Source organism: Larus michahellis, chromosome 6 (genome assembly GCF_964199755.1).
Source record: "Larus michahellis chromosome 6, bLarMic1.1, whole genome shotgun sequence".
NCBI lineage: Eukaryota > Metazoa > Chordata > Aves > Charadriiformes > Laridae > Larus > Larus michahellis.
In genome coordinates this window covers 681,121-695,203 of record NC_133901.1, presented here as the reverse complement: position 1 = coordinate 695,203, position 14,083 = coordinate 681,121, and the positions used below count along the sequence as shown (strand labels likewise).

At 41.6% G+C, this 14,083-nt stretch overlaps 1 protein-coding gene across 1 annotated transcript; it reads left to right on the top strand.

The window, feature by feature from the left end:
• Positions 1-26: 26 nt before the first annotated feature.
• On the top strand, positions 27-13,371 carry RFC4 (replication factor C subunit 4). The gene is made up of 10 exons (XM_074593262.1): positions 27-261; positions 857-935; positions 5,574-5,653; positions 6,805-6,924; positions 7,725-7,868; positions 8,159-8,279; positions 8,736-8,861; positions 10,497-10,577; positions 12,333-12,449; positions 13,163-13,371. Exons 1-10 carry the CDS (start codon positions 137-139, stop codon positions 13,256-13,258), a joined length of 1,089 nt encoding a protein of 362 aa, XP_074449363.1. The 5' UTR covers positions 27-136; the 3' UTR covers positions 13,259-13,371.
• The last annotated feature ends 712 nt before the right edge of the window (positions 13,372-14,083 follow it).

The window sequence follows — 14,083 nt, the reverse complement described above, 5'->3', positions numbered from 1 at the left end:
CGCGGCCGAGCGGAAGCGGTGCCGCCCCCGGGCTGTGGCGGGTTGGCGGGAAGGGCCGGCGGGGCCGGGCGCGCGGCGCGGCCTAACGGCTGGGCTGAGGCGGGGAGGCTGTGGGGGGACGGGCCCTGCCGGAGCCATGCAGGCCTTCCTCAAAGGCCCGTCTGCTATCAGCACCAAGCCCCCCGCTGCCAAGGAGAAGGGCGCAGCGGGGAGCAGCGGGGAGGGCAAGAGGCTCAAGCCCATCCCCTGGGTGGAGAAATAGTAAGGGCTCTTCGGGGGCAGCGGGGTCGCTGGCCGGGGTCGTGAGGGGATTCTCGGTCCGGAGGAGGGAGTGGGTGCATGGCGAAGGGGGTTACAGCTGGAGGTGTCTCCACCTGGAACAACAGCTTTAACTTTCTCAGTTACGGGCGAAAACCAGCACCGTGAACTACTGTAGGAGCCCTTTGTTGGTGTTACTGAGCAGACAGTGCCTCCATTGCACATGTCAAGCGGTGCGGTTCATTGCTGTGGCTTGGTGCAAAAGTGCATTAAGTACTTTGTTTTTGAGAAGCCCGTGTCGGCTCACGAAGAGGTAAAATATTGCAGTCTGCAACACGGCTCTGCTTCTAACACCAGCTCAGGCTGGTGTTTACAATAGAAATAGACAAACAGCTTCCTGAGAAATTAGATCACTTCAGTAATACAGACCAGAGACATTAGACGGATTTCCTGTTATGATTTTGTCCTCGGCTACGAAATTTGCTGTAATTCTTAAGTACCCAATGTAATCAGAAAGGGAAATGTTATTTTTCTCAATGTCAGTTTTCTTCTGAAACTTTGTTAGCTAATAAACTGCTTTTAATGTCTTTTTATTTAGTCGCCCCAAAAACGTGGATGAAGTCGCCTTCCAGGATGAAGTTGTTGCTGTGCTGAAAAAGTCCTTGGAAGGTGCTGATGTGAGTGTAATGATAACATCTACCCCATTAGTATGTTTAGGCAGAAACTTTGTCTGGTGCTAATGAAAACTTCTCTTTTCTAACTCAGCAATGATCATTTTTTACAGTGGTACTTTACAAACAAGCGAAGTGGCTTCCTTGTAGTATGTTCTGATATATGTGTAAAATTTATGATGCTTCCAGCCCTCTAAACATTCTAAAACTGTCAGCTCTGTGATGCTGTTTGGAATTATTCTGGAAAAGCTTAATTGGTAAATTTCTTGTTAATAGTTCCAAATCTGTAAAGGCTTTTGTTGTGTCTACACTGCTATTCAGCTAGTACTTTTGACATTCGTGTTTAAGAGGAGAGGGGATATTTTTCTTTAATAGAAAAGTCTGGATTGCCAGTTGTTCCTCTAGTGATCTGTTGGTGCTTCTATGAAACTGCTAAACATTAAAACAAATATACTGTTTGCTAACAAGGGAAATTTAAATTATAAGGGCCAAGTCCACTACTTAGATAGTGATCCCCAAACTTTTTGGGTTAGTTTCCAAGTAAGTCTCTTTGGCTTTAAAAAGCTAAGCATGACAGTTTCACTAACTTTGCTGCTTCGCACCTGACACCTACGAATATAAAGAGGATGAGCAGAGCATGTTCAATTGCTTTTGTTTACACTTGCATTTGCTTTTGGATAAAAAACTTAGTAAATATTCAGTATGGAAGACAGTTATTTCCTCCAAACCAGGTGATGGGGAGGTGGAAGTACTGAAGGGAGAAATAAAGCAGGTAACCAGAGATGGCTGTGCTTTCTTGACATCTGGAAAATCTGGACAATTCCTTCCTTTGTACATGCCGAGACTTCTTTTTGCTTCCCGTTTCACCTGGAAGGGTCATTCTTGTGTTCTAAAAGCTGTTTCTGTTTTCAAGGACTGCTAACGCCGGCTGAAGTGGTTGGTGGATATTCTGAAAATGACATTTGTGATATGGCTGTCTGCTCACCAAGAGCCAAAAGGAACAAGTTGGGCAATTTTCAGAGTTCTATGCAAGAAACTTTTCACTAGGGTGCCCTGATGTGCAGTATGCATGGGGTAGTCTCTGGTATTTGAAAATTTTAGCTTATGACAATTTACTTTGTAGTTCTGGTTTTGATTAATATGAGTCTGTTTCTACCTGAAAACATTAATTTCATCAGACCTTTCAACAGCAGAAGTACTTTATTTGTTTGAGCATAGGGAGCCAAAACGAAGCTGGTATGACAGAACTGGGAAAGACTTGTATAATTCCTGTCTTTAGTTCATGTCTCCAGATTTGGTTTGAGAATGCTGTTGTTATGTGACCTTGCCACGTAACGTACCCGTAGAAATCTGGGTTTCAACAGCAATAATATTTGTACAGTTGAGGTAATTAGTAAGGAACTACTAACAGCTAAGGAGAAATGAGGTGCTGCCACCTATTCTGTCTGGATATATCAGTCATGTAACATCGCTTAGGTGATGGGTTGTGAAGTTCTATTTTGAGCAACAGCTATTTAAAACCTTACTGCTTCTAGATCAGCAATGTTTCTCGGATTATGAGCCTAGTACACTTGTGTTGACTTTTTGCCTCCTGAGTTGAAAACAGAAATTATAACTCCTGCTTATGGTTACAGGCTTTGTATTTTGCCATAGCTACCCAAACTCAGCAAGGCATTTGAGAACAAAATCATGCAAGTACTCTAAAACATTTGATACTTTTAAAATTTGGACATTTTTGTTAGTTCTTGAAAGGACTCATTCTGTCAAAAAGACAAAAGTGTAATTTAAACTCCGAGGTGGCTGGTACTCATTTCAGAAGTTCTTTCTGAATTTGGAGATCTGGGGAGATCAAAGAAACAGCTGTGACAACACTGTGGGTTTGTGTAATGTGCTTTATTTAAACTTTAGTGTTGAAAATGAAGAGCCAGTCCTTTGTTGGTTGGCCTGTAAGTATTTGTGGACCTTAGTCTGGGAGCTGCTAAATGGAGCAGGACTTTTAGGTCCCTGATATATCTCCATCTATAATAGCAGGGATCTGTCTTGTTATAAACTGGGGGTACCAGACTCCAAGTGGTTTTGAACTGGAGAAATTGATTTCTGTCTGCCAAGACTGTTGATTTGTTGTTGCTTTTTGCAAAGAAACTGACCAGTGTTGTAGTATTCTTTAACTTTCATTCACTTGATGACATCATAATGACTGAAAAGAGGGTGAGGTGAGGGATTATCTTGAAATTTACAACTTCATTTGAACTGAAACTTCTAGAAAAGGACTTGGGGTTTGTACTATATGTGGTAACTTTCCCACAAGCAGGATGATGCCTGCAGGTATCCTGCTTACCCCTGGCAAGCATGGAAAAATGGATAACCAGATCAGGTTGCAGGCTGTTTAAAAATACTGCCACAGTTACATAAAGGATTAGGCTGTGCTTAGTGAAAAAGTGCAAATACTGGTGATAACTTCAGTGAGAAACGAGCATATATGTGGTTGAAACAGAAACAGTAGTAAAGTATGGGTTTAATGGAATTAGGAAACAGATTCTTATTAAAACTTCTTACCTGCTAATGCTTGTTTTGAGAACTAGTAGAGTGTGAATTAGCACAGAGGCATGAAATTACAAATCTCCACGAAAATGTCTACCCTTGCAGTGTGCTAACCTACCATGTCAGCACACTAACATATTCAGCTATCATTCAGTACATACTTCTCCCCGAAGCTTTCCTAAAAGATATAGGGGGGTAATAACGTTGTCGTATCTAATTAAACTTGAAAAAAAGTTTGTTAGTACTGAATGCTGTTTACTTTTTAGTAACTAGGGAAACAAGCAACAAATAATTGGCAGAAAGAGCAGGCAGAACTTGAAATGGATTTATTTAATCTAAATTGATTGAAGATTGAAATTCTTCTATCTGTACTTCTGCAGTACATACACAGTTGAATCTGTTCTCTGCGTCTTATCTCAGTTATTAAAATGGGATGCTTGTTACCAAACTGGTCTGTCTCTATTTTATCTTCTGATTATGCATTGTGTACTCCTGCATTTTTCTTTGCTTTTTGGATGTCTTTGATTTTGCTGTTCCCATTCTGTCTGCATTGCTTGCTATATTCAGCATAAAATTATCTAATCTAATTTTAGTTGAGTCTTTTTAAAAATAGAATTTTTATTGAGGGCTGGAAATCAAGTCAGACTGAGAGGTTTGTCTGTTTGCTATTGATGGGAGGGGGATTCTTGGATTCTTCTAAGAACATACAACTGGAACATCCCCTGCTGTCAAAGGCAGCAGTTTTAAAGTGTAGCCTGATAATTCGTAAGAGCAATTACTTGAAATAGTAGTATAGAAAGCTATCACTCCTATGCTAATTAGAGAGCTTCTTGATTTCAGACAAAATTTAGTCATCGTAACTTACGCAAATTTTGTTTATGCCAACTTTGTTCTTTCTCCCTGTGTTGCTCTATTTATGGGGATCGGTCGTATTCCCTCTCAGCTTTTCTTTTGCTGAGCTGACTAAACCAAACTCTTTTAAAAAGTCACTTCTCATAAGATAGGCTCTTCGCTCCTTTAATCACCTTTCCCAGTTTGGATTCATCAGCCTTGACCAAGGGTGACCTGAACTGCATGTAGCTTTCCAGATGAAATCTTATTCGACCCGTGTTAGTATTTGTAATTTTCCATCTGTGTAGAACCTGCACATCCTAGGACCACTGTGTTACACAATCTTATACCGTTCCTCCGACTGACAGACAAAACAAAGTCAGCTTGTATTTTATGCCAGACATCTAGCAGATACTTAGTTATATTCTCAAATTGTGAGATTTTGTGCTTTGTGCTGATAAACGTTATCATGTATTATTCCTGCGGTCTTTGCTGTGCTGCTTTCATCTTCCTGTGTCAGCATATTTCTTTAATGCACTCCTGTGTTTCATGCTGAGGTTATTAGATTATTTGAAAGATCAGTTAACCTAATCTCTTTAAGAAATGCCACTTGTCTCCTCCTTTGAAAAATCCTTGGATGGATGTAGAAATTTGCCAGCGCTATGCATTCCGGTCAGTTATTGCAGGCATCTCTGTGATTAGTGTTAGGGCATGTCTGCATTGCACTCACTGCAGCGTAGTGCAGGCATTCACAAGCTCCCTTGTACTTATTGCAGTGGAGTTAATGGCAGCACAGGATTCTCAGCATGGCCTGAAAAGGCAGTCTGGGGAGCTGAGAACTTACATGATAGTTAACCTGGGCCAAATTTTGTCACAGCTGCACTGCTAATAGTATCCAGACTGTTTGAAGGGCATCCTTGGATAAATGTACATGTCACTGGAGTCGTAACAGTAAGTTCTGTAGGCTTTAGTGATCTCAGACATGACCTGGAGGGAATATATAAAAATAAAATAGAAATTGAACTATCAATTTTGATATGTGACAGTGCCACCAAATAACAGCTTGTTCATGCTGTGTTATAAAAAGCAACTGTTTGTCCTCTTTTAGAGCACTATGTGCAGTGACCTAGAAGTGGAAGACTTTGATATTATTTACCAGAAGGAGTAGATAGTTTCTGTTCTATCAGGTGCTCAGATTTTCAGTAGGTTTTTCTGTCTGTTGTTTGTTTTGTTTATTTGCTTTTTTTGAAAAACGGTGCCTTGCTGTTTCAGCTTCCCAATCTGTTGTTCTATGGCCCACCTGGAACTGGAAAGACTTCCACTATTTTAGCAGCGGCTAGAGAGCTCTATGGGTAAGCTGGATCAAGTTGCTTTGGTGTAATTGACTGTCACGTGTCTTCTAATCCTGTGGCAGAGTGCCTCTGGTCATTGCCTGTTCTTATGCAGCTTCTAGGTCTTTTTCAGGAATATCTTCACATTCTAATTCATCTCCAATACAAGAGTTCGTTCTCATTTGTCCTGTTGTTGATTTCTGTTACCAATATAGACTTAAGTGGCTGCTAGTCTCACATATTGTAACGCTATAGCAAAGAGTATGAAAAGAAACAGCTTGCATATGCCTTACTGAACTTTGTAAAGGAATTTCAGTTTTAATGGTATATTCAGTAAGTTAGTTACACATAGACCTCAAAGCACTTCATAAAATGTCTTGCGTTGTAATCTTTCCATTATGCACCATTGAGTTGTGTCTGGAAGTAATATTGGGAGTCAGACTAAAATTCAGCACGTGTACATTCATCAGCTCACTTGTAACACTTGGGAGTTTTTGAGTAGTGAATTCAGTGACCCGGAAGCAAAAAATGGATGAGAAGGTAGTTTGTTGAGTCATCATGACGTTAGTTGCCTCCCCCTGCTCCCCATCAATGTCTTTAATTTTTGGCTCATGCTGTTTTATGAAAAGAACCACTTCTAGTTTAATAGTAGGAAGACAACTCCACGTTGTGCGTCCATTTGAATTACTAGAACTTAAAATCTACTGTATTCATTTTTTCTTTTTGTAATCATAGGTGCTGCTGTATAGTATTGCTACTAAATGCTGCCTATATTATACTTTCTAGATATTTCTTTCTGGTAGCACTGCCAGTAATTGTGTCAGGGCATCTTACTTGTTCTTCCACATTATGCACAGCATAGAAGTAGAAGGGCATACAGTGCTCTGAACTTATGAAGCCAACTTCCCATCTTTTTTTTCCTTTATAACTGATGTAATTTTACACTTTACTGTTTTCTGTAGTCTGGGAGGCAATTGTAAAAGTAACTAATGGGAATTCATACCTAACATTTAATGATCTTGATTTAACTGTATTTTAACACAGTATGCTATTTAGTAATCCTGGCAAAAATAGCATCTGCTCTTCAAAAAGGCCAGAAAGACTATTGATATACTTTATAATGTATCATTACAAGAATTAGTAGCTAACATGTTGTAATAAAAATTTTGCAGGCCTGAATTATTCCGGCAAAGAGTCCTTGAGTTAAATGCTTCTGATGAGCGCGGAATACAAGTGATTCGGGAAAAAGTGAAAGCTTTTGCTCAGCTAACTGCGTCTGGAAGCCGCTCAGAGTAAGTGCTGGATCAAAGCTGTCTATGTTTGATGGACTTTCTTGCTTAGGACGAAGCATGGGGTTGCTTTTGTTTAGGTTAACTTTATAATTCAAATATAAATGATGGGTCAGCATTGCCCAGAAGTTTGCAGCACAGAGTGTTTTGGCTAAGCTTTGACTTCGTGCAATTTCATGTTGAGTGTTTGAATACCTGTTTGAGTGTTTGAATACTTTGCAAGTGTTGTCTGACTACCATAGAAAAGCTTCTTTGGGTAAATTGTGGTGGATAGTACCTCTAATCTGCAGCATCTCATACAAGATGGGTGCTAGTTTATAAGGTGCTAACAAGATTCTGGTGTTAGGTGGTGAGAAGCCCTATGCAGGTGAAGCCATACGTATGGAAAAAACAGATTGTGGAAAGCAGCCGGAAGAAACTGTGTGCCAGGACTGCCTAGCAAGAAATGGTCTTGTGTACTGAAATTAGTCTGTTGTAGTGTTCTTTAAAGTTCAGGGAATCGGGAATCCTGTAAAAAGAAGAGCTGCATTAGTTGATAAAAGAAGAAACTTAAAGCAAAAGTAATTTTTTTTTTAAAAGGACTTTTGCAGTATTCAAGTGTTGATCTGGAAACTCAGTCTTCCCCTTTGCTACAAATATTAGTCCTTTATCTAAAAATAATGCAAAAGATTGAACCTCTGAATATGTTCTACTTATTGGGTATAAATACTTAAGTAAAATGTGACTTGCTGTTTGCGGTGATTTTTTTTTTTCTTGGTCTATATGTTGCATGTCTCCTAGATAACAGATTTCTTATTTTTCAGTGGTAAAATTTGTCCTCCTTTTAAAATTGTAATCCTGGATGAAGCAGACTCAATGACTTCAGCAGCCCAGGCAGCCTTAAGACGCACAATGGAAAAAGAATCGAAAACAACACGTTTCTGCCTTATTTGTAACTACATCAGCAGGTACGTGTGGAATTTGTTGCTTCTTTGGACTTGTTGCTCTTCCTATTCTGTACTCTTTTTTTTTTTTTTTTCTTCTTCACTGAGAGGTTGATGCCTAGTTTCATAGTTTTTGGTTAATAGAGATGTAACTATGTGAACACAAGACTGAAGTCAATATTTAGGTATTGATTTTTATTTTTCAAACTGGTGCGGTTTTAAGGCTATGCTCCCCTTTTCTGCCTTGAGAGCTTTGTCTGTATGAACTTGACCCATGCATTTGTTTACCAAGCACTTGCCTGCCTTTTTTTCAGAATAATTGAGCCTTTAACATCTCGATGCTCCAAATTCCGCTTCAAGCCTTTGTCAGACAAAATCCAACAGCAGAGGCTATTGGACGTTTCTGAGAAGGAACATGTGAAAATCAGTAGCGAGGTAACTTCATGGTTGCCAGGGAATTTTATTGCTTAATCCAGTGCGTAATTGCGTTACGGTGAAAGGGGCTAAGTCAGCATACTTTTCCAGACTGCTCAATTGTATTAAATACAATATATAAACTCCTTGAGATATTATTCTCTTTCCATGGATGGGATGAATTTTAGAAGTCTTGCTAAAACCAGAGAAATGTCCACCAGAGAAAACTGCAGCAAAACTGTAGGGCTTTTTGTTCTGTGCTGAGTATACTTGCATTAAATCAGTGTTTCATTCTGAAATTGCCCGTACACATTTATATTAGTAGAGAAGTTGCTTCGTAACTTGTGTATTGTGTCTGTCGGTGACCATCTGCCTTAGGCACTACTAGATGTTTTAAAATCCATGTGCTGAGAAAGTGTGCTGGATTTTAATTAACAGAGAAAATATAACTTGGCATTTTCTGACATTATTTTTCAGGCAGTATCTTACCTTGTTAAAGTGTCAGAGGGGGACTTAAGAAAAGCAATTACCTTTCTTCAAAGTGCCACTCGCCTAATGGGTGGGAAAGAGATCACAGAGAAGATAGTCACTGAAATTGCTGGGGTAAGCTCCGCTTTACAGTTTCTCCCGTAATTAGTCTGAAAAGCATGTGTGTGGAAAGTGTACTTGCTACCTCTATCTACCTTTGCTTCCAGTTTGATTAAAAAATTGTTTTATACCCATTAGTATTGCAAGGTGGTACCGATACACTATCCACCAGAATTGTAAAGACTGCCTCATTCCGTGCACTTACCACATAGCAAGTGGCTAGCTGTAAGTCAGTGAATACTGCAAAATAGCCTTGTAATTCAAACTGAAGTTGAAATATTCTGCCCACGAATGCAAAATGTGTTGCCTCCTGTGGGACAATAGACTAGAACATGGTTTTGCACTTTATATAAATGTTTGTGTTTATAGGTATATGCATGTAGGTAAGTATAGATCGTTGCTAAATACGGTTTGTAAACACCACAGGGGAATGACTTTCAGTAGCAGCTTATTTTCAATTTAACGTTCACAGTGACAGTGTCTCTTTGAGGATCTGTGTAGGATCCTGTTTTTTAACAAAACAGCAGTGATTTCTTCTGGAAATAGTGGGTAATACTGACAGGGACAGGAGAAACCTGAGAGGAAATGCATTTAATAAAATCTGTCTGAAGGTGTTCCTATAGCAACAAACCAGTTACCCCTAAAGCAAGAAAAGTGAGATTAGGAGTCGAGCAGCTGAAAAATAAATGGCCTTTAATGATGGCCACACTTCCCTTGAAGATATTGCCCTCGTAGCTAATTCTGAGGGATGTGGGGTTTTCACATCTGTGGCACCAGAAGCAATTGCTCCTGTGCACATTTTACAGAACAGTTTTTAACAATCTTCTCAGTGAATGTGTTTGGTTTTGTGTATCTAGCTGTAGAAAAGAGCTGGATTTCGCTTACAGACATCTGAAATCACAATTTCTAATAAATGTGGCAGAAGTTGACTGTAATGACAGGAGAGAGAAGCATGAAATTCCATTACTGAATAATGCTTGTTTAAACCAAAGGTACCCAACTTCATAAAGACTTCAAGTTCTTTGTCCTACCTAACTCTTGTGACCTGGAATGACCTTAGTACAGAAGATTAATAAAGGCGCTTTGAAACCAAACTGTCCAGATGCTCAACTGACAGGAATGACGACGAGTACAGGGGAGAATGTGGGCAGCGCTTCCCTGTTCAGAGCTAAATAATGGCATCTGTCAACTGTTTTTCTTCTGATTTACTGTCTGATCTTGTTGCATTGGGGTTTTTTGGTATGGCCCTGGTGCGTCACTGGAGAGAAGACTGATTTGCTGTTTTGCCTGGGTGTAGAATGGCACAGAAAGCTTTGGCTGATGTAGTTGTTGAAGCAGGTCCTCCACTGAGTCAGCGTCCTGAATAAGCGATTGTGTGTTGGACTTAGGAAGCTGACTTTGACGATTCACTATCACTATATAGTTTTTATTTTAGTGTCGCCAATATAGGAGGAATATTACAGCCTAGCTCTCGCTCTCAAAATTTAGCTAGTCTGTCTTGTACGCTTGCTTAAAAGTGGTTGGGTGTTTGAGAGGAATGAAGTGCTAAAATGGCCTCCTTCGTAAACAGTTTGTTCCTGTTACTGTAAGCATCAACTTCAGTTTTAAGTTTAGAAAGTTGAAGTTAAGAAATGTAACTTCTTGTTACAGGTCATCCCTAAAGAAACAATTGATGAACTGCTGTCTGTCTGCCGGAGTGGTTCCTTTGAGAAACTGGAAACGCTGGCAAAGGTAGAGTGCCGTTAGTGCCCCAGCCCGGGGGTGGTTAGGTCACTGCCCTCTGAGTCCTGGGCTGCAGTGGGGAGCGTTTGGCCTCGTGTCAGTCAGGACGCGCATTGCAGGAAGCGTGTCTCTTACCAGGGCGTACTCTGAGCTTTCCCTTCTGAGGAAGAACTGACAAAGCTGCAAATAAGATTCTCTGCCAATGTGACTCTGGCGTTCTCCGGAGTTAGACTGACACGTGGAGCTGTAAGGCTGAATTGGGCAGAGTAGGAATTCCTAGCGAGACGCTTGCCTCAGGCCGTTAGAACTGCATCTTCAGGGGACTGGACTAGCCTCTCGCTTTCTTCCTTACACGGAAGCTGTGTTAGATGAGAAGTATCTGAATAAAGCTGTAATAAGTCTTCAGTTTTAAGATATTTCACGTTAATCTTACAGTACGCTAGTGAGTAAGTTTGTCTGACAAGTTGCAGTGACTTCAAATGGATCTTGCTGGAGAAGGCACAAGCTACTGGTTGATCAAGGTGGATTTTTCTTTAATGCGGAAAAGGTTCTTAGTGTCTTTGAAGAATGGGAAATTCCTAATCTCCTGAGTTTGAAGGCGGCTCAGGCCGTCTTGAACTGGATTTTAAATCACGGAGGTGTCGCTGAGAGAGGGGAGCATGCCATAGTGCCGTTCTCCCAGGGAAGTGTTCTGTGCTGGTGTGAAAAAAGCCAATATTGGTCAACCTCCTGCTTTTTACTTGGCTGAGCCTCGCCAGACAACTTTGGCTGGTTTTGCTGCTGGGTTTATTCTCCTGTAAACTTGCTGCAAATCTGAGCATTCTTGTGCCAGAATTTATGCGGGTGTCCCTGCCTTACACTTCCACGTTTACTTACCATAATGTGGTAAGTCTTAAGTCGATCTTAAGAGGCGATGATACGGATTTTCTAAATCCTTAGAGCTGGTGCAGTCTCCCATCAGACCGTGATCAAATCTAATGCAGTAGTCTGGAACTGCCCGCCAGTTTCTAGAGTTTGTTTCAAATGTTAGTGCTTGATATGCAGTTGACAAAACTTGAATGTGTACTTCTGTAAAGTACGGGTGTAGGTTTTGCTGTACAGAAAAATAAAGTTGCACGAACTCTTCTTCTATTTTCATAAACTTCTCTCTACCTAAATGGCTTCCTGGACTACTGTTCTCAGTACTTGCTGGTTTTGTAACTGGGCACTACTGATTTTAAAAAAAAAAAAAAGCTATCTTTAGTTGCCATGGTTTTTATTTTATTAAAAACATTTTGGCCTTACAGATCTCTGTGTCTGAGGTCAGCAACTGCCAGATGAAGAAAATAAATCAAAGTAGGTGGCAGTTTAAAATGCGAGGGCTGTGAAACTGCCACATGATGCTGTGGATGCAAAGCTTTCCTAATTTTAGAATAAGATTGGACAGGTTCGGTGGAGGTTCTTAAATGCTTAAAATGTCTCTAGCTCACAAAATGTCCGAGATGGAAATTGTGAGAAGCTGGAAGAATATTTGGACAGAAGGATGGCTCTGTGCCTGCAGGCTCGGCCGTGCCCCTGCCGTCTCTCCTGGGTGCTGGCTTGGCGTCGCTGCCAGGCAGGGTGCTGGACTCCCCACAAGCTACTGACGCGTCCTCTGAAATGGGCAGGTTCCATAACGAGTGCCAGTGCAGTCTTTCGGTTCAGACAGAATTGTTCAGATTGGTTTTCCAGTTTGTGGCGTTTCTGCTGCTGGATTATTTCCGTTTTCCTCTGTCCCCGACACAGAATCTCATCAATGAAGGGTATGCTGTTGCTCAGCTCGTAAACCAGCTGCACGATACCGTTGTGGAGAGCGAAGATTACAGTGACAAGCAGAAATCTGTCATAGTTGAGAAACTTGCGGTAAGTCTGCAGCTTGAGGTAAAAAACCCCACGTTAATCTCCACTGATTAATTTTTGTTCACTCGCTCTCTCTCCCGAATGTGCATAATGGTTTATTTTGATTTTTAGTTCTGAATGTTTCTTGGTAGAACCTAAATCTTTGTTCCGAGAAATGTCCTGAGAAGGAACTGAAATCCAGTAAAGTGAATTATTAGCCATGTTATATTGTTCTAATGGTCCTTGAACAAGACGTTTGTGGATTTTTTTTGTTTTTTAATTATAAATTTAGAGGGAGAATTAAGGCAAGATTTTAAGTCAGCACTTAAACAGATGGGGAGCCACAAAATGCAAGTTTTTGTTCTGGTGTGTAAAATAAGCCCTTTCAAAAAAAAAAAGGTTAATTAACTTAAGTTTTGACCAAGAAGAAAAGACAGCCGTGGTGGAGTTTGTGCTAAATTCCGGGAAGAATTTACAGGGCTGGTGCCCTGCAGTGCTGCTCGGGCAGGGAGCGCAGGGAAAGGCTGGTCCCTCCTGTACAGAAACTGTCAGGTCTTGGCTGCCGCAATGGAGGCCACGGAGGGGACTTTCCCCAGTTGTGTGGCTGCTGGAGAAGGTGTCGCCAATTAACTAAACAGTTGGCAAATGTCACCATGGTGCTCTGTGGTGTAAGGGAAGAGAGAGCTTCCCTGAGCACCACCCTTTTCAGAGGGTTTTACCTTCTCTTCTCTTTGCAGGAAGTAGACAAGTGCTTGGCTGACGGTGCTGATGAGTTCCTGCAGCTGGTGAGTCTCTGTGCCCTGGTCATGCAGCAGCTGACGCAGAACAACTGACGGTGGCTCCTGTGAGGCCTGGGGTGGGTGGCCCAGGTCCTGAGAGCAGGGACCTGTGTGGTTTTGTACAGCTTTTTGCAATAAAAGGACTGCTCAGCAGTGGGAAAAGCTCACGCTGGAATATTGGCGTTTGTTTACCCTAGCTTAAAGAGCTCTGGGCTGCTGAGGGGGTAGTGCTGCCCCTGCTTTGCAGTTCTTGGTGTAACTTACACAGGGACAGGGAAACGCAGCAAAACTGAGCGTGTATGTAGAATCGTAGAATCATTTAGGTTGGAAAAGACCCTTGGGATCAGCGAGTCCAACACCAACCCCACTCTACAAAGTTCTCCCCTACACCACATCCCCCAACCCCACATCTAAACGAGTCTTAAACACATCCAGGGATGGTGACTCCACCACCTCCCTGGGCAGCCTATTCCAGTGTCTGGCCACTCTTTCTGGGAAGAATTTTTTCCTAATGTCCAGCCTAAACCTACCCTGCTGCAGGTTGACGCCATTCCCTCTTGTTCTATTGCTAATTACCTGTGAGAAGAGACCAGCACCAACCTCTTTACAGTGTCCTTTCAACTACTCTACTTGCTCATCATCAGCTCAGAGGGGAGAAAGGGAGGACCCTTTTGCTGGGTTCTGAAAATGCGGCTTGGCAAAAGCCCCCCATCTGTGCTGAACCCAGCCCCAGGGAAGGCTTTGTGGCACCTTCATCTTGTACTGGACCCTTAAGCATGACATGCCGTAGCCATCGCTTTCTAGTAATGTATTGCAGCACTCGTTTCACTCAAGCTGTGCAAGAAAGAGTGTGGGGTGAAGGGCAGGTGCTGGGAGGAG

Excerpts from the sequence above, each read along its gene's own strand:
- RFC4 (XM_074593262.1), top strand. The coding sequence starts at position 137 with ATGCAGGCCTTCCTCAAAGGCCCGTCTGCTATCAGCACCAAGCCCCCC. Across the intron at positions 262-856 it reads ATCCCCTGGGTGGAGAAATA|TCGCCCCAAAAACGTGGATG; the intron begins GTAAGGGCTCTT and ends CTTTTTATTTAG. Across the intron at positions 8,280-8,735 it reads ATGTGAAAATCAGTAGCGAG|GCAGTATCTTACCTTGTTAA; the intron begins GTAACTTCATGG and ends ATTATTTTTCAG.